Genomic DNA, 22,489 nt, shown 5'->3' with positions numbered 1-22,489 from the left:
TATTCATGAATGATAAATTATCAAGGTACATGTACATGTATATATAGACATATAAATAAACAACTGGCATCTTTTTACAGCGAATTTATCCTAACACGCTCGGAAATACGCCAACAAATTTGAAAATGACCGCCTTAAAGATTTATCCAAGTTTCCTTCTGATCTTGGTGTTTATTGGACAATGCCTATCACGTGACCAGTTGAGACTCCTGAGTTACACCAAGCTAGCATCCTATCCTGACCCCGCTCACCAGCTTCCGGTGTACAAGTTGTATGGTGGCGCGGCAGCAGCAGGTGCCTACGACGTCCATGGCCATGTATTGTATGTTATAGGTATAACATATTCACTTATACTGACTGACTGAGTTTGGTTTTACGCCGCTTTTAGCAATATTCCAGCAACATCACGGCGGGGGACACCAGAAATGGGCTTCACACATTGTACCCATGTGGGGATTCGAACCCGGGTCTTCGGCGTGACGAGCCAACGCTTTAACCACTAGGCTACCACACCGCCCCTATTCAGTTATATATCTCAGTACCGGACTAGTTTGAATGGTCGGACACTTTGTATGGATTTTGTACTGACGCTGTCCAGACATGAAATTATTTCTTGACATTGCGCGAACGTTGTATTGACGTTGTAATAGCACTGTAATGATGCTGCATAGGTGTAGTATTGACGTAAATGTTTGGTGTTTTTTAAATCATTGTATCCACGTTGTATACACAATGCTGACAGTACCTTTCCACAAGGCGAAGTTTCTCGACTAAATGGAGATATAGAGGATCGGTCTAACATTTCCATCTTTGTTCCTTCCTCCTCTGGACTAAGGAGACGCGTCCCCTGTTGTTCACGTCCTTGACCTCTCTGACCCGGGATCCCCGCTACTGCTTGTTGACCATCTGTTCACTCGGACCCAAGGACAACCACGTGGCGTGGATGTGTGTGGCGGGGAACTGGCTGTCGTCATGGCGTCATCAGATGATGTATATGAGGGTCACGTGATGTTCTTTAAGACCTACAGTCATGATGTGAAGACTTTGTTGTACCTCCGGACAGTACCTGGTGAGTGGAGATTCTCCCCAGCAGAAGCAAAATACAGTGCACTAGAGCATCAGAGTTGACCATGACGTTACAAATTAGACTTCAGAGAGGTTAATGAGTAGAGATACCGAAAGTCAGTTTATCTGCAATTACAACAATTTCTCAGACAAATCTACATAAGTGAACTGTCGGACAAAGAATGTATGTACTCATGCTTAATAGCAGGTGAAAATTACACACATAACAAATCGTTATGTAACGGTGATGTATTTGATAAGGGTATCAAAAAGGATATGCATTATGTCTTCAGAGCCCTTAAACATACAGAGGGCTTATGTTCACTAAACTTCATGGGTAAGCGATCATGTTCGACCACATAAGGTACGCATGACTTCTCATGAGGGTTGCAGTAAGTAGTGGATTTGCAAGTACATATTTCTCTTGCCCGGTAGTATATCTCATATAGTTCTCATAATGTTAAATCATTTTATGATAATGATGAAATGTCATCAGATGGCAATGTATCTGTGACCTCATCTCCAGAACTCTTCTCTTTCAATCCAAACCTGTTCGGGACAGGATTTAATGTGCCCAAGACATGATTCTCCTCAGTCAAATAAGGAAATCTGAGGCATCCTGAAGACCCTGAAATTTTAGCGTTACCTGACATTAGCTGCCCAAGACGCCGATAGTTGCATTGCACAAGTCCAAGGTTATCAGTGATCCTTTGTCCTACAGTGGGTTCCTCTCCATCCCATGTGCTGTACTCAAGAGACTGCAAGACCCTGGTTATCACCAACGAAGGAGCACCTGGAAAGGATGCCTCCAACAAGTTTGTGGATCCCGAAGGATCGGCGACCATCCTAAGAAAGGACAGAAGTGACACGTGGTCAGAACAAACTGTAGACTTCAAGAAATTCAACGGAAGGTTGGTAAGGAGAGGTCATACGTTTAAGATGCTGAGTAAAACAGGATAAAACGCCTCTCTTAACTATTTGAATTTAGTAATTGTTAATATTATTGTTATGTGACCATACGAAAAGATCTTGCTCTAAGACTTGCACTGGCGTTGAAATGCATCTCTACGCTGGCAAACGTCATCGTGTACACTACGTGTGATTCTCAAAAAGATTCATATTTCCGTAAATTGCCATGTGTCTTTATTCCTCGCGAAGATTGCTGATGCGGGGTAAAACAATACTCACTCACCCACTCACTGTTCTTGTGAGGCTACCAAATCGTGTTCTCATATTAATTTGAACATTCTTCAGTTTCCAAAAATAGGAAACGTTCTATCTGCAAAATGTTTGAGATGTTTTGAAACTATGTTCAAAGAGAAAAGTTTAAAAAAAACATTGGTGTTTTGTGTACGTGAACACATTAAAATGATACTATAGCATATACAGCTGTCATGCATGTAGAATAGAATAACATATTCGATAAAGTTTATCTACTATATATGTTAAACAAAACTGAATTTTGCGACTTGGCCACATACATTCATGATGCTGTTTTACTATATGCGCAACCAAGCACCCTTCTGGTTTTGTTTATGGGGACACAGATCTGACATTCGCCATCCCTCTGCGTGTGTCAGTACGTCAACCTCTGCATCCAGTTCTAGTCTGTCGCAGGACCTACAGCCGTCCTACGCTGTCATCTCGCCGGGTGACCACACAGTGTTCATGACACTGCAGGTTAGTGTTGGGAATTGGTGTAAATCTCATAATTGATGATTGGTTCCTTACAACCGATCAATCATCGAAAATAATTGGTTAGCGTCATTTATCAAATTTTCCTGGTTATGTTTGTTAATGCACAAAAAATAAAGAAAACACATGTAGTTCTCTCGGGTTTTTTCGCAAATTGCACAAAATGCATTTACCAATTTCACATCTTTAAAGGATGACTAGTGTGTTAGGAACATACATTTCCTGGAGTTGTTAAGATAAACTTAATCATGACTTGGAACGAGCTTGTAGTGCTTAAGCAATGTCGAGACAAAATCAACCCTTTGAAAAATATTGTTATTGCAAACAAGTGTTCCAAAATTGTTTGTGTTCGATTATGAGAAAATATGATCGATTGCTTGGTCGTTTTGTCATTGCGACCAATCTTCGATTATTTCAATTAATCGGACCACCACTACTGCATGTACAGTCAGGAACTGGCATCCGTTGTTCTTGATCTTGAAGTACTGCAAACACTTGTGGAACGTTCAGTCATAACGTATTGCTATGAATTTATAAATGACGTTCTCATGTGGAAGTACAGTTAAAATTCCAACCGTTGGAAATACACTCTTAGGAAAAGATTAAGCACCAGTGCATATCCATCTTTTGGCCTGTTTTCTCGCGGGACATGTCAAAATCATATTGAAACCGAAAGTGGTTATTCAACACTGTGCCTTATAACTGTTTCATGGCAATAGCTATTCTTTTACTCGCTTCTTCGCATCATCATTTTGTCATATAGTAAGGCTTATCTCCTTTCAGAACATGTAAGTATAGAGACATGACGAACACCTATAAGATTCCCTGAGCAGATACCTCGGTATCAGTGTATTTAACATTATCGGGAATGCATAGGAATCTTAATGTTTTCCGTTCCTCGTCATTTCTTTTGAAAACCTCGTAGGTTTGGATTCCGTAGAACCCCTGGTTAGAATAGGTGGTCAGCTCCCAGGTGTTTGTGTAGGAGGCAACAAGATATGATATTATGGTTGAGTTCTGTGATTCGACTGACTGTATGCCACAGTGCCCCAAATCGTGGATCTCCCACGTGTCCGGCAACGACATTGCTACTCTGGTTCAAAGTCAATTATGTTGAGGCTGGAATACTGCTGAACAACAAAGTGACTCTTAGTCTGTTCCCGTTGAGGCCACCAGGGTTTATCTGGAATATTGCTGACTGAGAAGTTCAGCAACATTCACTCGCTCCATAGTTTATCACTGTATATATCCTATTACATTGCCTAGTTTGTATATACACAGGAAAATAATGCCATTGCGAAGGTATCGGTGAGAGGGGGTGAGGTGAAGGCCATCTACAATCTCGGTGCAAAGAATTGGAACCAGAGTCAGTTGGATCCAAGCGACAGAGACGGAGGTATGGACATTTCAGGATAAAATGTCGAATTGGAATGATATAGGTAAAGACACTATAGAATGACTTCTGTTCATCGTTTTACATAAGGATGTAGTTTACGTGGTTCCAACAAGTGCCACTCGTCTGCATCATCCTTTGGCGTCCTCCTCTCTGATCTTGTTCACTGATGACCTTGTAGATACCATGTATTCCTCATCTTGAAGGTGCCCACTCTGTCACACACCTATCTTCTCCTGACAGCCTCCTCTCTGATCTCATTCACGGATGACCTTGTAGATACCATATATTCCTCGTCTGTAAGGCACCCACTCTATCACACACCCCATCTCCTTCTGACAACCTACTCTCTGATCTCGTCCACGGGTGGCCTTGTATATACCACGCATTCCTCAAAGTGCAGGTACCCAGTGTATGGCATACCCTCCTTATTTTTACATTTACTCAAAGGTCTTCTCTGACGAACTTGTACATACAACGTATTTAACCCTCTGTGCCTACTCTTTAACCCTCTGTGCCTACTTTGTAATGTACCTTGTCTTCCCTAACAAACTCCTCACAAATTTTGTTCACAAATGACCTTTACATACTGTATGTCCTACACCCTGGAGTTACCTTTTCTGTGAAGTACATCATCGTTCTTCCTTCATTGATGACTTTGTACCTGTGAAGGAGCCCACCTCGCGAAGTACCCCATCCACGGGTTATACCAGCCCCGGGCGATGAAGCTGTTGCAGAAGGAGGGAAAAACGTACCTGCTGACAGCGGACGAGGGGAGGATCAGGGAGTACAGCATGGGGCGGCATGGCTTCTCCTGGTCCGAGGCAACAGCTGCTTCAGTGGGAGCAGATGGCTCACAGAACAACACATTAACTGACATGTTGAGCCGGCCTGACAAACTAGGTAAGCACTCCTCCTTCCCGTCCAGTCAAACACCATTGTGTCAAAGTTGAGGGGAACCACGTGTGAAAACTCCCGAGTTCGACAAAAAAACCCAAAAAACAACAAAAACCAAACACTGAGTGATGACCTCAAGACATTGAACACATTAATTTGAGGGCATATTCATGTCCTCGTCACTCCTCTCCCCACTCCGAATATCAAGTGGTCAGGGTTCCGATCCACAAAGCGTTCGTAAAGTTACGACCTGTCGTAACTCTGCAATTTACTTTAGTTTTACGATGTGGATCGAGACTCTGACCTAAAGTATACACGATGTACATATATACTTTTGACATGTATACTTTGGTCTATCAGGGATACTCTACAACACCCCCTTATATAGTCTCTCTGGGTCTATGTTTCTTGTCTTAAGGGGCGACTGATGGGACTGGGTCATCAGCTCTCTGGCGTGGTTGATGCATGCCATTACATCCCGATTACATTGATCGATGTTCATTATGTCAATCACTGGATTGTCGTGTCAAGACGCTATTATTTTTTAGACCGGCGTTATATAGCTGGCATGTTGATAATTCCGTCGTTAAACAACAAACTAACAACTAATAAATATTTTATCACATTCGTGTCTTGTGCGCCTATCACATGCTACATGTATTCACCGGTGTGTTCTGAATGCAGGTAGACTAATGATCAGTAAATGTGACCTCAACTCGTCGGGGATTCCCGACATCCACACGTTTGGTGGGCGTGGATTTTCTATCTGGGATACTACCGACCTGACCCACGGGCCTGTATATAACAGTGGGGGTGAGGTAGAGGAGGTCAATGAACTGCTGCTGGACAATGTCTTCAACACCGACATCACATCATCTGTAAATTCAACCCCGGAGAACATGAGAGATGCCAGTTCTAAAGATTTCGTGAGTTTACTTTAAAGGGTTCACTTGAGCCTTTTAAGGGGCATCTTTTTAAATCATAAACACACTTTCTTGCTTTGAAAACAAAAGTAAAAAATAACGACTGTTTTGAAGAAACATCAATACTTGATCAACACTTTAAAATAACATCGTCACTCTTCAACCATGGAGTTGCAAACGAAAGTAAACCATGGCCCTTTGCTCAAAGAGATCTTAGCACATCGGCACGTCAGTGCTAAGATCGCTTTGTGCAACAGGACCTAGGGACCCGCCGGGTGCCATTGTACAAAACAACCTTAGCGCTAAGGCTACCTTAAGTCTACGTTAATGAATGGGAGTTACGATAACCTTAGCGCTAAGATCGCTTTGTACAACGGCACCCCGATCCACAAAGTGTTCGTAACGTTACGACCTGCCGTAACTCTAAAGTTTACCATAGGCTTACAAATGTCGTAGCTTTACCATAAGCAGATCCAGACCCTTTCTCAAAAAGCTGTATCCGCCCCTGTTTACGAATGCTTGTTGATTGAAATCCTGGCTTATAATGACAACGATATCAAAGGTGTTCTTGGGGGATATATTTTGTTACATATAAAACGTCAACGACAGACAATAACCGGTTTTGAATATCTGCCCAAGCAGATTGTTTTGGGCATAAAAGGCAAAATACGTGTGGAAACTGTATGAATGGATCACTGAAAACCAGTCATGAGTCGCGATGAGATTAACCACGTCCTGCCTGTGATGAGCCGTCAATTCCAGGGTCCCAACTGAGTGCTCTGGATGTAGTGGAGGACAATGGGAAGACATACCTGGTGTTGGGGAGTCAGACGATGGGGAGTCTGTACCTATACACGCTGGACATGGGCTCGCTGACCACGGACCTCAACCATGTCTTCAGGCAGGGCGGCACCAGGCAGACCATGGAGGATATGTACAGGCAGGGCACTGCTGGCGACGTCGGGATCTCCGATATCAGGTGGGGGATATCAGTGTTATCGTATGCAGCTCGGTCATGTTAAATGTATTTATATATTACCCGTGAAGAACCGGCTTAAATGCAGATCGGTCACGTTAAATGTATTTATAAATTACCCGTCAAGAACCGGCTTAAAACTAATCTTCAGCAGTGTGTTGGCGTGTGGTGTGGTGCATGAGAGTGTGGGTTCGAAACCCGGACGGGACTCAACCCAACAAAAGTACTAGGATCTATACTTTACTGAGAAAGTGTAACCCCAAATTTAACATGTGTTACATTTGACCAATTTGTAGATGGCATTGTTTATTCATAATCTTCACAACCCACGCTTGTAAGAAGCGACCGTGTTGTCAAGTTCATTGGTTTACACATGGTATCGATGCTCATGATGTCAGTCACTGGGTCTTCTGGCTAGATATTAGACTGACATCATATAGCTGAACATTGCTGAGTGTGGTGTAACGGACCGTTCATAATTTATGGCTAGAGGGGGTGATGATGATTTTAAGGGGGGTCACCCATTTTGTGCTGGGGAGCTAGGGGGGTCAGCAATTTTGTACACACGTACTAGGGGGGTCAGCAATTTTGTACATAAAAATATGTTCAAAATTATGTTTAGAAATTATGGGAAGGGAGGGGGTCATTGATTTTTGTACATGACATGCATTGATTTTGTACATGACATGTGTGTGTGTGTGTGTGTGTGTGTGTGTGTGTGTGTGTGTGTGTGTGTGTGTGTGTGTGTCACTTATTTTGTACATAAATTTTACGAGGGGTCATTCACATTGTACATGCATCTCCATAAAAATCATCATCACCACCAAACCACCCACCCCTAGCCATAAATTATGAACGGTCCCTAAAATGCAAAGCCTCTCAAAGTATACCTTGGAAGGTTGGTATCTCGAATATCAGGTTGACAATATTAAAGTGTTATCTGATGCATTGTCACAGTGTTGATAAAGTATATCTGGACGTTGTTATTAAGCATATCAGCATATCATGTAGAGTTATTTTGTGTGCTTGCCAAAAGTGATAGTTCAAGACTTGAAGATGAGATTTGGATTATGATCTCATGCTGCTCCTGAAGACATCAATATTAGGTTCTTCCTATTGGTCAGATGTCATGTTTTGTTGGGTGAGGTTTCGAAAGCTGGTGTCTGCTGTTTAAGGTGGATTTGCTATTGCTGATTCTAGCGGCTTGCAAAGTAAATTTAAATGAAAACTTGACTTTTGTTTTGACATTACTTGTTTAGCGGAGCGGTGGGGCAGCCTGATGGTTAAAGCATCTGCTCATCAGGTTGAAGAACCTGGTTCAATTCAACACATGGCTACAATGTGTGAAGCTGATTTCTGGTGTCCCCCACTGTGATATTGCTGTAATATTGCGAAAAGCGGCGTAAAAACTATACTCACTCACTTGTTGTTTCAGACTGATATCGTCCAAACAGACGCCAGCCAACAAGACACTGGCATTGGTCATTAGCAATGGATCAGGCACAGTGTCAGTGTATGAGATTGATCCTTCATAGGGACACAATAAACACCATAAGCATTCATTACTCTGTGTGCTTCTGTACAAATGACACCATTACTAAATACAGATCAATATTTTAAGCTTCCAAATATCAATAATCCAAATTAAATTTGAAAGCACCTTATATGCAACTACTATTACTACAGTCCGTTTGACTTCATTTGAGACCGATGAATTGCTCACTAACACAAAATCTAATAAATGCAACCAAATCACACTTTGCACAGTCACATGAAATCGACAGACCAACTCTGATGATTTGTCTCATGATTTTGGACACCCGAATAAAAAAGTTGTTTAATAAACGATCATTATTTTGTTGTCACTTTTTGCTATTTCTTATGAGGGGGGACCACTTGCTGGTAGAACAGCCAGGTAATCAACAAGCATGTGCAGTGAAATTTCAATTTCACACATACAACTCGCACACCTGGCTCTTCTACCAGCAAGTGGTCCCCCCTCGTAAGAAATAGCGAAAAGTTCAGTTAGGATACAGAAAAGGGTGCTTCAACATCTAAGTTTCAATGTTCATAAATCACAGGCATGATAATGTGATTTGAAACCTCTGGCTGACCAATCAGATAGAAGAATGCTTGGATGTGTTGCAGGGAATATGATGAGGATAACTGCTGCTTTAAGTGTTTTGTATAGTTTATACCATAGATAGAATGTTTCCCTGTCAGTTAAGAATATCACACACCACTGTAAACCAACTTGATTTAAGACAATTTTATTCATCAGTTTTGTACAAATATTTACATAAATGTACATGTGATATATACACTATTGGATGTCATATTACACTGAACTTAGTTCACATAATTTATACAAGAAAATTTTATTAATATGGTGACAACCAAATCTAGCCTTTCCTTACCATTGTCGATACTGAAAGCAACTAGACATTGACAGGAAATAAGAGTTTGTCAGCATCGTATAACACTGGTTGTACACTATAATACACACTTGGAATGTAACTCACATATAAGACATGTATATAATACAGTATATATCTACAGCAATAAAGAATCTTTATAACTAAAATAGTCACTTCTCAGATAACTTAGTATTCCATCAAATGTTCAAGAATTAATTAGTAGTTTTTTTCTACAAACACAATACATGTATATACCCAATGGACAGATCAACAAAGACTTTCTCAAACAAAACATCTCCAGTTATGGATTTTGTTCATGTGACAAGTTTCACATTTATCCATTCATCACTGGCACTGATTAAACACCTGGAATTTGTAACTAATAATTAATAACCCAAGGCAAGTTTCATGCCAATGCCAACACTGAGCACTGTAGATACCTGACCATCGTCTGGTAATGCTGAAGATCCAGACCTCAATTAGTATCTATGAAGAACGCATCAATGGGAAGTCAGTGGAAGTTTCTTGACTGCACTGTAGACCTTCACTTTCACTTCACATAGCTAACTGAACATAAATATGTTGATGGATCCAAACCTTTGAGTATAATTGGTGTTTAGTATATGGTTGCTGTATCACCACTCTCAGTATTGCACTCTGATATTGCACGCTTTACGATCAGTTTCTTCTATTTTCTCCAGTACTGAAAGACAGAAGTCACAAAATAAATATGTAATTTTCTGAGTAAAATTGATATTTTATACTTATCCTGACTCATGCTCTTTTGCTTGTCCCCTTCCTCTTGCGAACATAGTGGAACACTTGTATCTCCTTAATTGAAGCTCCCTTCAATGTAAAATCACTAATTGGTACTCACCCACGAGTTACCTCCCCTGCCGTAAGCGCGGGAACAGGTGTCGCCACCCTCTGGCCTCATGCTTCACTCTCTCCTGATTTTGCGAGCCCAACACTTGAATTTACAGGAAATCCAAAGTGTTATGTGGGGAGGATGGGAGGAGCTAACCTCATGAGTCAGGATAAGTATAAAATATCAATTTTACTCAGAAAATTACATATTTTTCCTTATCCTGACTCATGCTCTTTTTGCTTGTAGAATCCACGGAGAGGTGGTGGGTAAACAGAATACTTTGGATTAATTAGTGATTTAAGTAAGTGATATTGTAATAACCCTCTTGGGGAACTTCATAAGGCATTGAGACTTAGGATATTTCCTTATAATAATCCATAGATATATACACTATAAGTGGGGTATTACCTTACTAATATACTGATATATCAATATATATATATAAACTGCTACTCTAACGTAGCTGTACACTGAATATAAGTCAGTATGAGCTTAAGGTTGAATAACCTAAGCTAAATATGTACATAGCCCTAGAACTCCATGGAGTTATAAGCTAGTGAATATATGTATCATATATCTAATAATCTAGTGGGGGTGAATATTAGCCCTCTGAGGGACTGTCAATTGCTGGCGAGGGACCAAAGGACGAAATGATGAATGCCAGAGGCGTCCTCGGTGGTGATATCTCTGAGATAGTGATTAGCAAACACCATGTTAGATTTCCAAAAGCATCCTTCCATAATTGTATTCAATGAACAGTTACCATGAAGAGGGTGGATGCCAATGCCCTGATTTCATGGGGATTTGATGCTGTTGGAGGGTCCAGTCCTGCTGCCTTATAGGCGTAAAATGACAGTTCTTATCCATATTGATATGGTGAGTGCGAGACTTCTGTCTGATTTGTGGCGATAGCGGGATGAACAATCTTCTGGCGATCTTAAGCCTTGTTTTGGAAACGGCGTAAAATAGATTATGAGAGCTCATTACTGGGCATAGAGATAAGTCCAATGTATCTTGAGATCCAAGAATTGAGGATAGCGCAGGGATGTGAAATAACCTGTCTGGTTGACCTGGTAGTTGATTTTTAGCGATGAAATCCCATCTTAATCCCAGGTGCTGTCTTTTGATTTTCATCAAACTGTATCCTCTCATAATCTAGAGCATGAATTTCAGATATTCTGGCTGCGTGGCTAGCGATAACAGGAAGACTGTTTTCTGTGAGAGAAATTCAAAGCGTTGTCGATTCCAATGGTTAAGTAATCCTCACTTGTGAGGTGTCGTAAAACTACATTCAGATCCCAAGCTGGGCGTGGAATTTCCGCTTTGGTCCTCCAATCGGAGAAGCACGTAGTAAGGGCCAGTAACTCTGGTGTTCTTGTTAATTTAACACCCGTTCTCATAGAAATCACAGAACTAAAAGCGGCGGCAAGATATGTTGACAATGTCGAGCCTTTTAAATGTTTGTTTTGCCGTAAGTAACACAAATAGTCTGCCACTTGAGGATGCGTAGCATCTCTACCAAGCTGTAAAACCCTTGTTTGTTGCATAATTTTCCGAAACTTTGCCACTTGTCATGCGTACAAGTTACGCGTTGAGTATCGTAAAGGCAAAGCGTGACCGCTTTTGCCGCCCTGGTAGAATATCCTCTCTTGTTTAAACACATTTTAATACAGTCCATCGTGAAGTTTGAATACTTCTGGGTTTCTGTGCACCTGTTTGGTGTGAGGATGTATTAACAGGTTTCGCTTGCAGGTAGTTCTAGTGCCGGTTGACCGATATCTTGTATTAAAGGCGGAAACCACGTTCTGGCCGGCCAATAGGGCGACCAAAGTGAGTTGTAGGCTCTACGCGTTTGGTTGATTTTCTGTAATACTAGAGGTATTATTGCTGGGGCGGAAGCGTCGCATTGAGGCCTTCCCATGAAATGCTTAGAAGCGTCTGTTGCCCATGCTTGTGGGTCTGGCACTGGTGACACGAATGTCGGTGAGTTGATTGTTGAACCTTGTGGCGAATAGATCTACTAGCGGCGGCTCCTATTTGCTTGATTATCTGTGCAAATATCTCTGTATTGAGCATCCATTCTGTCGGCGACGGTAGATGTGGCGAGAGTCGTCTGCTAGTATATTCCTGGCTCGAGAATGTGGCATGCTTTGACATGTAGATTTAGATTTTGGATTAATTGAACAGTTGAAAGGTTAAATTCAAAAGGTTCGGCGATCTCGTTGAGCCTTGTCTGTTCACATAAAACGCCACTGTCGAGTTGTCGGTATGTATCATCAGGTGCGCATTCTGTAGAATGTTGCTCCAATGTCTTATGGCGTTGATTACAGCTTTCATCTCTAATCGTTTATGTGGAGTTTGCTTTCTAGCTGAGTCCATAACCCTGATGCCGTCCGATTGGAGAGATGAGCTCCCCAACCTTGGAGCGGCAGCGTCTACATATAGATGGGTCTTGAATTCCTGCTCTGCTAAACAAATCCCATCGCAGACATTCGATTTCTTTGTCCACCATAATAGATGAGGTCTGAGATGTATCGGTAGACTGAATGGTTGTAGGTCGTCGAGATGTGTATTGACGAAGACCTGTAACGGACGTAACTGTAATCTGCCTATGACTGTCAAGTCTTGGGCTGATGTTAGAACCTAGTAAGCTCTGCCATTGTCGAAGTGGTAGCGGTGACAGTAGAGCTGGTGGAATGATCTGTTGGATCTTGAGCCAACGGTCTTCTGGCTGCGACTATCACGGTTGAGATTGGTGATAAATCGGTTCCTAGGAATTGCAGATCTTCGCGATGGTACTAGGTCCGACTTGTGTAAGTTTACTAACCATCCCAGCTGTGTTAGTAGCTTTATGATGTAGTTTAACTGTAGTTTGAGATGCTGTGGATCTTGATCTACTTGTATCCCGTCGTCGAGGAAGAAGCACTCGCGTAGCCCTTTGACGATGTAGATAGATAACAATCGGTTTCGTTATCCTCGTGAATAACCATGGGGCTGATGCTATTCCTCAATGGGGAGTACTTTCCACTGGTAATGTAACCCGTCTAGCGTAAACCGAAGGTATTTCCTGGATTCGGGATGTATTGGGATGTGCAGATAAGCATCTTGTAGATCTATACTGCCCATGTAGTCCATGGGGCGAATCATCTGCCGTAGCTGCGGTAGATGTATCATAGTGAACCTGGGTGGTTTGTTTAAGTAAGTCTTGTTGAATAAGCTCATGTTGTAAATGAGTCTGTATTTCTCCTTGGAGTTCTTCTTGGGTACTAGGAAAACTGGGGAGTAGAAACCTGGTTGATGTTTCCTTGCTCTATTACTTCTATGGCCTGCTTGGTTAGGAGTAATGTAACCGCCTCTCTTAACTTTAGTAGTTGTTGTGCCTCTACCTCGAACTTGTGAGGGTTGACTGTTAGTGGAGGCTTGGCCTGTAGTGGGATACGAAATCCGCGTTGAAGAATGTTGGAGACATAGGTGTCTTGAAGTATTCCCCAGTTTTCCCAGTGTAGTTGAAGACGTCCACCCACTTGTGGCGGTTGTACTGGAGCGGCTGGGGGTGGAAGACTCCAATCGTTCGAACCTGTCTTTCAGCGTTTATAGTTGCGGGAACCTCTGGGTGTCCTGCCTCGTCCTGACCCTCCTCTATAGTTGCCATATGGGCGAAAGAATCTCTTCCCCTGGAACTGGCAATCTTCCTGTCTCTAGCTCTTTGTAGGCCCGTGAATTTAGATCTCCCTGAGTATCTTTGTGAAGTCTGTCGAATGACACTGGCTAGCGTGTCCATCGATTTAATCATCAGGACTTCTCTAGAATCCTTGGTGACTTCTTTGGAGACTGTGTCTATTCCTCCGTCAAATATGGATGGGGAAGACCACGGGGCTGTATATAGTGGAGCTGTAAAGTTCTCACCCCAGTTGCAGGAAGCTAGGGAGGCCTTGGCAGACGAGCTAAGGTCAGTGCTGCTGAGACAGACGTCAGATGATCTGTTAAAAACTGCTGGTCCTTCTTTTGCATCAGTAGGGCCGAGTAAATCATTCTGTCATCTTCAGAGGTCGTGTTCCGAAATCTGGAGATAAGTGTCTCATTTATTGTTCTAGATCTATTTAGACCGAAGAACATACGCCTCGTCATGGTTTCTATCTGAACCAATTTCCGATCATCAATCTTGTAGTACTTGTTCTTGGCATCGGAGATCAGCTTATAGTTCTCATCGATGTCTTATGCTTTGAAGAAGGGTTCCATATTATGCGTGGAGAACTTCTTGGCGCTGAAATTTAACAGATGTGGCGTCTGAACCTTTGTGGCTTTGTTAAATGCTGTATCTAGGTTCTGAGGTACGCGCTAAATCGGGTCGATTAAAGGGGTAGTGTAATAGCATCTGCGTCATCTTCTTTCATCAGATAAGTCTGCCTTATTGCCACTCTTGGAAGGTGATGAGAGATCTAGATTATTGACCATCCAATATCTTATCTCTGCATCTGAAAATAATTCCTCCATCATCTTCCATTCCATCATCATAGATAAGAGGTTGTTGCTCTTCTGATGTAGGGCTGTGTGGCTCTATCTCTATATCGTTTGGCAGCTTGTGGAGATCTAGTTGTAGGCTTATGTGCAGACCTGTGAAGGTGTCGGCGTGGTGATCGGCGCGAGGTGATCGTCTTGGTGATCTATATCGATAGGTTGACCTTCTTGGCGATCTATGAGGGGACTGATAGCTTAGCGAAGCTCTTGTGTAGTCCCTTGCTGATCTTTTTAGATGAAGAGCGATCTGGGTTCAGGTGTCGCCGCGAACGCCTTAGCGAAGCTTCATACGCGTCGGTCCTGGGGAACGATGATATGACCTTCGCGAAAGGCTTGCGTGTGGTCTGGTGATCAGATTCCATATCTGAGTATGGCCCGAAGAAGGTGATGATTCTTCCGCCCAGCGAGGCCTTCGCTGTACATCTGGGTCCTTCCATTCGAGGTGGTCTGTGACTTCGCCGCGAAGGCTGCATTGTCGTGGCTGCTTACGTTGACAGATGGTGCCCTGGGGTGCTGTCTACGTTGGAGCCTTCAGCGAAACTCGGACCCTGGGATGGCTGCTTCTCCAGTCTATAGTGGCCTTCCATCATAATCATGATCTGTTTCATAAGATCGTTTGGGATGATCTGCGGCGTAGTAGATGGTGCCCTTTCTGCTGTGTTAGCGGTGGGGCCCTCAGCGATCTCGTCTGACATCAGTGTAGAGGCATCAGGCTGCTTGTTGATCTCTGCTGGCGTCACTGTCGCTGTCACTGGTAAACTTCTTGTGGCGTTATGTCGGGTATGATGATCGGCTGGTCATCGTAGAGGCCCAATTCTGCTGCTGGAGCGATCTCGTCTGAAAAGTTCTCGATGACTTCGTAGATTTCCCTTTGGAGGAAGGCGGCTGCCCTGGGGTGCGAAGTCTGCGTTGAGAAGCGTTGAGGCCCTCTTGGACTTTGTCTGCGATGACTGGATGTCTGGAGGGCGGTCGCTTCTTAGAGGTGACGGACTGCATCCCGTCCCTCTTCGATGGGGTCTCAAGCAGAACACCAGGCGGGGAGGGATCACTTTCGACAGCAGTTGACTGGATGGGCAATCCGGCGTATCGGCCATGTCTACACCTAGTTTTGCGTGACCTATCTGCAACACGTCTCAAAGGCGCAAAGATGGTATTTATCAAAGGCAGAATTGGTTAAATTTATGCAGTAACTGCAGCGTGAGTCAAGCGCACAAAGCGAGTACAACTAGGGCATACCACATGCGGATCCGCCGAGCGGAAAAAGCGTAATCTACAAATAGTACAGTTTTTCATCAATGTAAAACTAGCTGAACAATCCGCGAACTCCGCGTGAATAAACGGTAGAAATCACGATTAATTATTAGCATAAAATAACTGAAGGATACTAGCTATACCTTTATAGTAAACTATAAAAGGTAACTAACTAAGAAAAACCAAAGGATATAGTGTGTAAGGAGACACAGACGCTCTCACATCCTGCTCACTGGGCGAAGAAGGAGAGAGTGAAGCATGAGGCCAGAGGGTGGCGACACCTGTTCCCGCGCTTACGGCAGGGGAGGTAACTCGTGGGTGAGTACCAATTAGTGATTTTACATTGAAGGGAGCTTCAATTAAGGAGATACAAGTGTTCCACTATGTTCGCAAGAGGAAGGGGACAAGCAAAAGAGCATGAGTCAGGATAAGGAAAAATATAGATAATGATAAACTATTTCACATATCATCTTAAACAGCTTTGGCTACAACATGGAAAATTTACTTAAAATGGAAGAAACACAAGTCTATTCTGCAGGAAGAACATGTTCCACCCACCTGAGCCATCTTGTGTAGCTGCTCTACAAGGGCGGCCATGACGGCTGACACACTCAGGTCGATGACGTTCTGCATGTAGTGCACCGCCTCCTCATCAGTGTAGTGCAGGACAAACTTCTCCTGCACCTGAGATACAGAAGGTTGTAACCATGTAAACAGATGTAACCTGTACCACTGATTGTAAGGCACTCAAATAAGTGGTACAATACAATCTTATATAACAATGTATCACATGGCGATATTACCTGGAGATATGGTGGGGTTTTATAACTATATCACATGACAATATCACCAGGAGATACAGCACAGCACCGCATTGCATAAGTATCACATGACAATATTAACAGCATCTACAGACACACATGGCAGCCAGATATGACATGAAACACTGCTTATCAATATCTCTTTTTTACATCTGGAAAATGACAATCACTTTGTCCAAAAGAGTACTGAAGTACAATATTTTTCAAAGTGTTTTGTTTTTAAACCTAAAATATCTCTGGAAATACTGGTGTGACAATAACCATCAGTTGTTGAGTCAGATGAATGTAATGCTGCTGTGTTCAAGCTACCCACCTTCTTCACCGTCTTGTCTGGCTCCAGTGCGATGTCCGGGATGTTGGCATCAACCAGCAGGGAGAACAAGTTGAGGAACAGGTTGGCAGACCTGTCAACATCAGATGAAACAGACTCAAACACCCTGAAAATTCCTTGAAGACCATTGTGATTCAGTTACCATCATGTAACAATCAAATGACATCACTAATTATCTCTGCAACTGAAGCTGTTTCCAAATACTCATTATACTCAAGATACTGGCTCATACTGTTTACAAACAGTTGCCAAACAGCCAAAGAATTTTCAAATTTTACAGATTCACGTTGATATATTTGAGGTGAGGTGAAATTGGGTTTTACGTCGTACTTGAGAATATTTTGCTCATATGACGACGTGCATGCGTGTGTATGTGTATGTGCGGCTGCTTGTACTAGCCCAGACTGAAGCTGGTTTTATAGTGCTAGCTCACTGAGATACCATGCCGCAGTGAAGCATGATTACCCCACTCAGACACATTATACTGACTCCGAGCCGACCAGTCCTTGTTGTACCCATTAATGCCGAGCGCCAGGCAGGGACCAACAAGTACCATATTTTAACGTCTTTTGGTATGGCGCGGTCGGGGATCGAACCCACGACCTTCCGCTCTCCAGGCGGACGCTCTTACCACTACACCACGGAGGCGGTCTGATATATTTGAAAGAAAATTATGCAAGATTGTTTTATTAATATTAAACCTATATATGATGTGGATAAAAGGAGTGAGTGAGTAGAGTTCTACAGTTTTTAGCAATGTTCCAGCAATATCACAGCAGGGGACACAAGAGATGGGCTTCACACAATGTACCCATGTACCCATGGATCCATTTGACCACTGTACATCGATTTATACAAATGTATAACTGTATTATAGGCCACTAGGCCGATATTACGCAAATAAACTGTCTGTCTGTCTGTCTGTCATGTGGGGAAATAAGACAGAAGGATGTAGCTGCTGTGTACCTCCTGAGTGCCAGGAAGGCAGTGTAGCAGTGCTTCTTGAAGTCATAGAAGTGTTCGGAGTTGGTTCCTCCCATCGCCTCCACCATCTCCTTACTCAGCCTCATCGGAGGCGGAAGGGGCTTCGGGTCTCGGCCCAGGATGTAGCCAAAGTCAATATGGAATAGTTTACCTGTCAGGTGAGAAGAAACATAAAGGTTGTATAGGTGTTGGGGGTCACTGATGTGAATGGGACGTGTTGTCAACGTAATGTAGCCAATGCCAATGAAAAACAATATTGCATATATAACATTGCTATTAAATATACAACCCTAAGGAAGAAGCAATAAGATCCAAACATATAATAAAAGCAAACCAACATACCCACATATGGAACATTTGCCTACAGATCACAATTTTAAAAACAAAACATGTAGCTGAGTATTACAAAGCATTTGAAGAATTTGGCATAGGTGCACCTGTACTGAAATATTGCATTGCAACAATATAGCAATAGTCAACTTTTCCTCATTTATATATAGGTAAATGATGAATCCACTAATAATCAGTGCAGACAGTACTGGTTCCGATCATGTACCTGTTTTAGTGAGAAGGAGGTTGTCAAGATGTCTGTCTCCAACTCCAAGGAGGTACGTGACAACACAGTAGCCAGCTGGAAAGAAACAGGACACACATACACTCTACTGATTCATCGTTCAACAGACACTAGTTAAGAAACAGGACACACATACACTCTACTGATTCATCGTTCAACAGACACTAGTTAAGAAACAGGACACACATACACTCTACTGATTCATCGTTCAACAGACACTAGTTAAGAAACAGGACACACATACACTCTACTGATTCATCGTTCAACAGACACTAGTTAAGAAACAGGACACACATACACTCTACTGATTCATCGTTCAACAGACACTAGTTAAGAAACAGGACACACATACACTCTACTGATTCATCGTCCAACAGACACTAGTTAAGAAACAGGACACACATACACTCTACTGATTCATCGTTCCAACAGACACTAGTTAAGAAACAGGACACACATACACTCTACTGATTCATCGTTCAACAGACACTAGTGAACAAACAGGACACACATACACTCTACTGATTCATCGTTCAACAGACACTAGTTAAGAAACAGGACACACATACACTCTACTGATTCATCGTTCAACAGACACTAGTTAAGAAACAGGACACACATACACTCTACTGATTCATCGCTTCAACAGACACTAGTTAAGAAACAGGACACACATACACTCTACTGATTCATCGTCCAACAGACACTAGTTAAGAAACAGGACACACATACACTCTACTGATTCATCGTTCAACAGACACTAGTTAACAAACAGGACACACATACACTCTACTGATTCATCGCTTCAACAGACACTAGTTAAGAAACAGGACACACATACACTCTACTGATTCATGCGTTCAACAGACACTAGTTAAGAAACAGGACACACATACACTCTACTGATTCATCGTCCAACAGACACTAGTTAAGAAACAGGACACACATACACTCTACTGATTCATCGTTCAACAGACACTAGTTAAGAAACAGGACACACATACACTCTACTGATTCATCGTTCAACAGACACTAGTTAAGAAACAGGACACACATACACTCTACTGATTCATCGTTCAACAGACACTAGTTAAGAAACAGGACACACATACACTCTACTGATTCATCGTTCAACAGACACTAGTTAAGAAACAGGACACACATACACTCTACTGATTCATCGCTCAACAGACACTAGTTAAGAAACAGGACACACATACACTCTACTGATTCATCGTTCAACAGACACTAGTTAACAAACAGGACACACATACACTCTACTGATTCATCGTTCAACAGACACTAGTTAAGAAACAGGACACACATACACTCTACTGATTCATCGTTCAACAGACACTAGTTAAGAAACAGGACACACATACACTCTACTGATTCATCGTTCAACAGACACTAGTTAAGAAACAGGATACACTCTACTGATTCATCGTTCAACAGACACTAGTTAACAAACAGGACACACATACACTCTACTGATTCATCGTTCAACAGACACTAGTTCAGAAACAGGACACACATACACTCTACTGATTCATCGTTCAACAGACACTAGTTAAGAAACAGGACACACATACACTCTACTGATTCATCGTTCAACAGACACTAGTTAAGAAACAGGACACACATACACTCTACTGATTCATCGTTCAACAGACACTAGTTAAGAAACAGGACACACATACACTCTACTGATTCATGCGTTCAACAGACACTAGTTAAGAAACAGGACACACATACACTCTACTGATTCATCGTTCAACAGACACTAGTTAAGAAACAGGACACACATACACTCTACTGATTCATCGTCCAACAGACACTAGTTAAGAAACAGGACACACATACACTCTACTGATTCATCGTTCAACAGACACTAGTTAAGAAACAGGACACACATACACTCTACTGATTCATCGTTCAACAGACACTAGTTAAGAAACAGGACACACATACACTCTACTGATTCATCGTTCAACAGACACTAGTTAAGAAACAGGACACACATACACTCTACTGATTCATCGTTCAACAGACACTAGTTAAGAAACAGGACACACATACACTCTACTGATTCATCGTTCAACAGACACTAGTTAAGAAACAGGACACACATACACTCTACTGATTCATCGTTCAACAGACACTAGTTACTAAGACTGATCTGAAACCAAATTGTATTCCTTTGTCTGTTAGACGGTAAACTACAACCTCCTTGGAATCCATATGGAAGGGAGATAATTCTGCTAAAGGTGCACTTGTTCAACTTTAGTAAAATCATTAATATCTACCACTACTACCAAAGTTGTGTCTCCGGATATTTGATGTGAGACAGTAAACAGAATAATTCCCAATTAATGGTAATGTTCCTGTGAACCATGTAAACTTTCAAGAGCAAGGGATATATGTTGAGTTATACGCAGTTCTGTACTTCACTTCACTCCTTACCACAACTCTTGACATAATTATCCATGACCTCTGGCTGGATGCCATATGGCCCATTCTCTGACGGGGCATGTTTCTTGAAGTAGTTCTGTATTGTACCCTCAGACGCCAGCACCTCGGCTACTGATGTTGACTCAATGAACTGTACAAAACCTGAGGAAACAGCAAGGAGAAGAACTAACTGACTAACTAACAGAGTTTGGTTTCACGCCGCTTTTAGCAATATTCCAGCAATATCACGGCGGGGGACATCAGAAATGGGCTTCACTCATTGTACCCATGTAGGGATTCGAACCCAGGTCTTCGGTGTGACGAACCAACGCTTTAACCACTAGACTACCCCAACGCCCCGCAAGGAGAAGAAATCCCACTTGATAAATACAATACTAAGGAGCAACCAATGTTTGCCTTAATTCTAATAACAAACCTACCTTAAAAAATTTTAAATAAAAAACAATGTTTAAAACAGTAGGCGCCAATTTGGTGCCAAATAATTTCCAATTCCTTTCTTGGCATTCAAGCCAAGGAGCTTGATAGTCAGTCGGACTTCTTGTCCACATGACCAAAGAAGTTAACCTTGTCACCAAGCTGACATGGTAAGAATGTCATCTGTGGATGTCTCTTGCACATAGGCAAATGACCACATCAGTTTATAAATCCTCAAAGACAGAATTGCCTGATGTAGAAAATCTAAATTCCAGCAAAGTCAACAATGTCAAAATATATACAAAACAATGATGAGTTGAGCTGAGAGAAATGAACATGTGCATATATCAGTGAAAGCAAGAAGGTACCGTGTTTACTGCTGGTGGCCAGGACCTTGTAGGGAGACAGCTTGAGATCTAGATTCTCTCTTCGCAACAGCTGGAACAGAACAAGTGAGTTGGGTAGGGCTGCTTTGAATCAGTTTCATTTATAACAATGCAACTTATTGTGGGACAAGGGGTGCTAAAAAATCTTAAGGATGTTTATACACTGAGAGTATAAAGGATAGGGCTGTGCAATATTACCGGTAAACCGGTATATACCGGTACTGTATCTGGCGATACGATTATCGCGATATGGTTCAGATTCTGGGTCACCAACCGTTATCTTCCTTTGAATTATCTGCCCTTGATTTCCATGACAAAAACAATGTGCTCTATAAGTGCCAAATACACTTTCATTTCTGTTGGTTTCATGTATAATTTTACAAGTGGAAGTGTCATTACAAGTGGCTCCAAAAGTACCAAATATTCTACCAAATGCTTTATGTTTTGTGATTTTGAATGGTTTCACTTGGAGGAATTAAGTTGCCTCAAATGGACCATATTTTT

At 42.2% G+C, this 22,489-nt stretch overlaps 2 protein-coding genes across 2 annotated transcripts in view; one reads left to right on the top strand and one right to left on the bottom strand.

The window, feature by feature from the left end:
• On the top strand, nt 1-8,511 carry LOC124255437 (mesenchyme-specific cell surface glycoprotein-like). Its single transcript, XM_046689354.1, has 9 exons — nt 1-333; nt 836-1,069; nt 1,787-1,976; nt 2,613-2,745; nt 4,042-4,156; nt 4,826-5,056; nt 5,735-5,976; nt 6,736-6,952; nt 8,385-8,511. Exons 1-8 carry the CDS (start codon nt 126-128, stop codon nt 6,745-6,747), a joined length of 1,365 nt encoding a protein of 454 aa, XP_046545310.1. The 5' UTR covers nt 1-125; the 3' UTR covers nt 6,748-6,952; nt 8,385-8,511.
• A 692-nt stretch (nt 8,512-9,203) lies between these two features.
• The window catches only part of LOC124255409 (phosphatidylinositol 3-kinase catalytic subunit type 3-like), a 34,082-nt gene continuing 20,796 nt past the window's right edge, over nt 9,204-22,489 (bottom strand). The window contains 7 exon segments of the mRNA XM_046689323.1: nt 9,204-10,069; nt 16,562-16,687; nt 17,138-17,228; nt 18,122-18,290; nt 18,696-18,770; nt 21,177-21,326; nt 21,968-22,041. Of these exon segments, the coding sequence (XP_046545279.1) occupies nt 10,055-10,069; nt 16,562-16,687; nt 17,138-17,228; nt 18,122-18,290; nt 18,696-18,770; nt 21,177-21,326; nt 21,968-22,041 (700 nt within the window). The 3' untranslated portion in view covers nt 9,204-10,054.

The sequence above is a fragment of the Haliotis rubra genome, unplaced genomic scaffold (assembly GCF_003918875.1).
Source record: "Haliotis rubra isolate DU_JTF1 unplaced genomic scaffold, ASM391887v1 Scf60, whole genome shotgun sequence".
Taxonomy (NCBI): Eukaryota; Metazoa; Mollusca; class Gastropoda; order Lepetellida; family Haliotidae; genus Haliotis; species Haliotis rubra.
The sequence above is the reverse complement of the archived record's forward strand: the minus strand, read 5'-3'. Positions and strand labels throughout refer to the sequence as shown.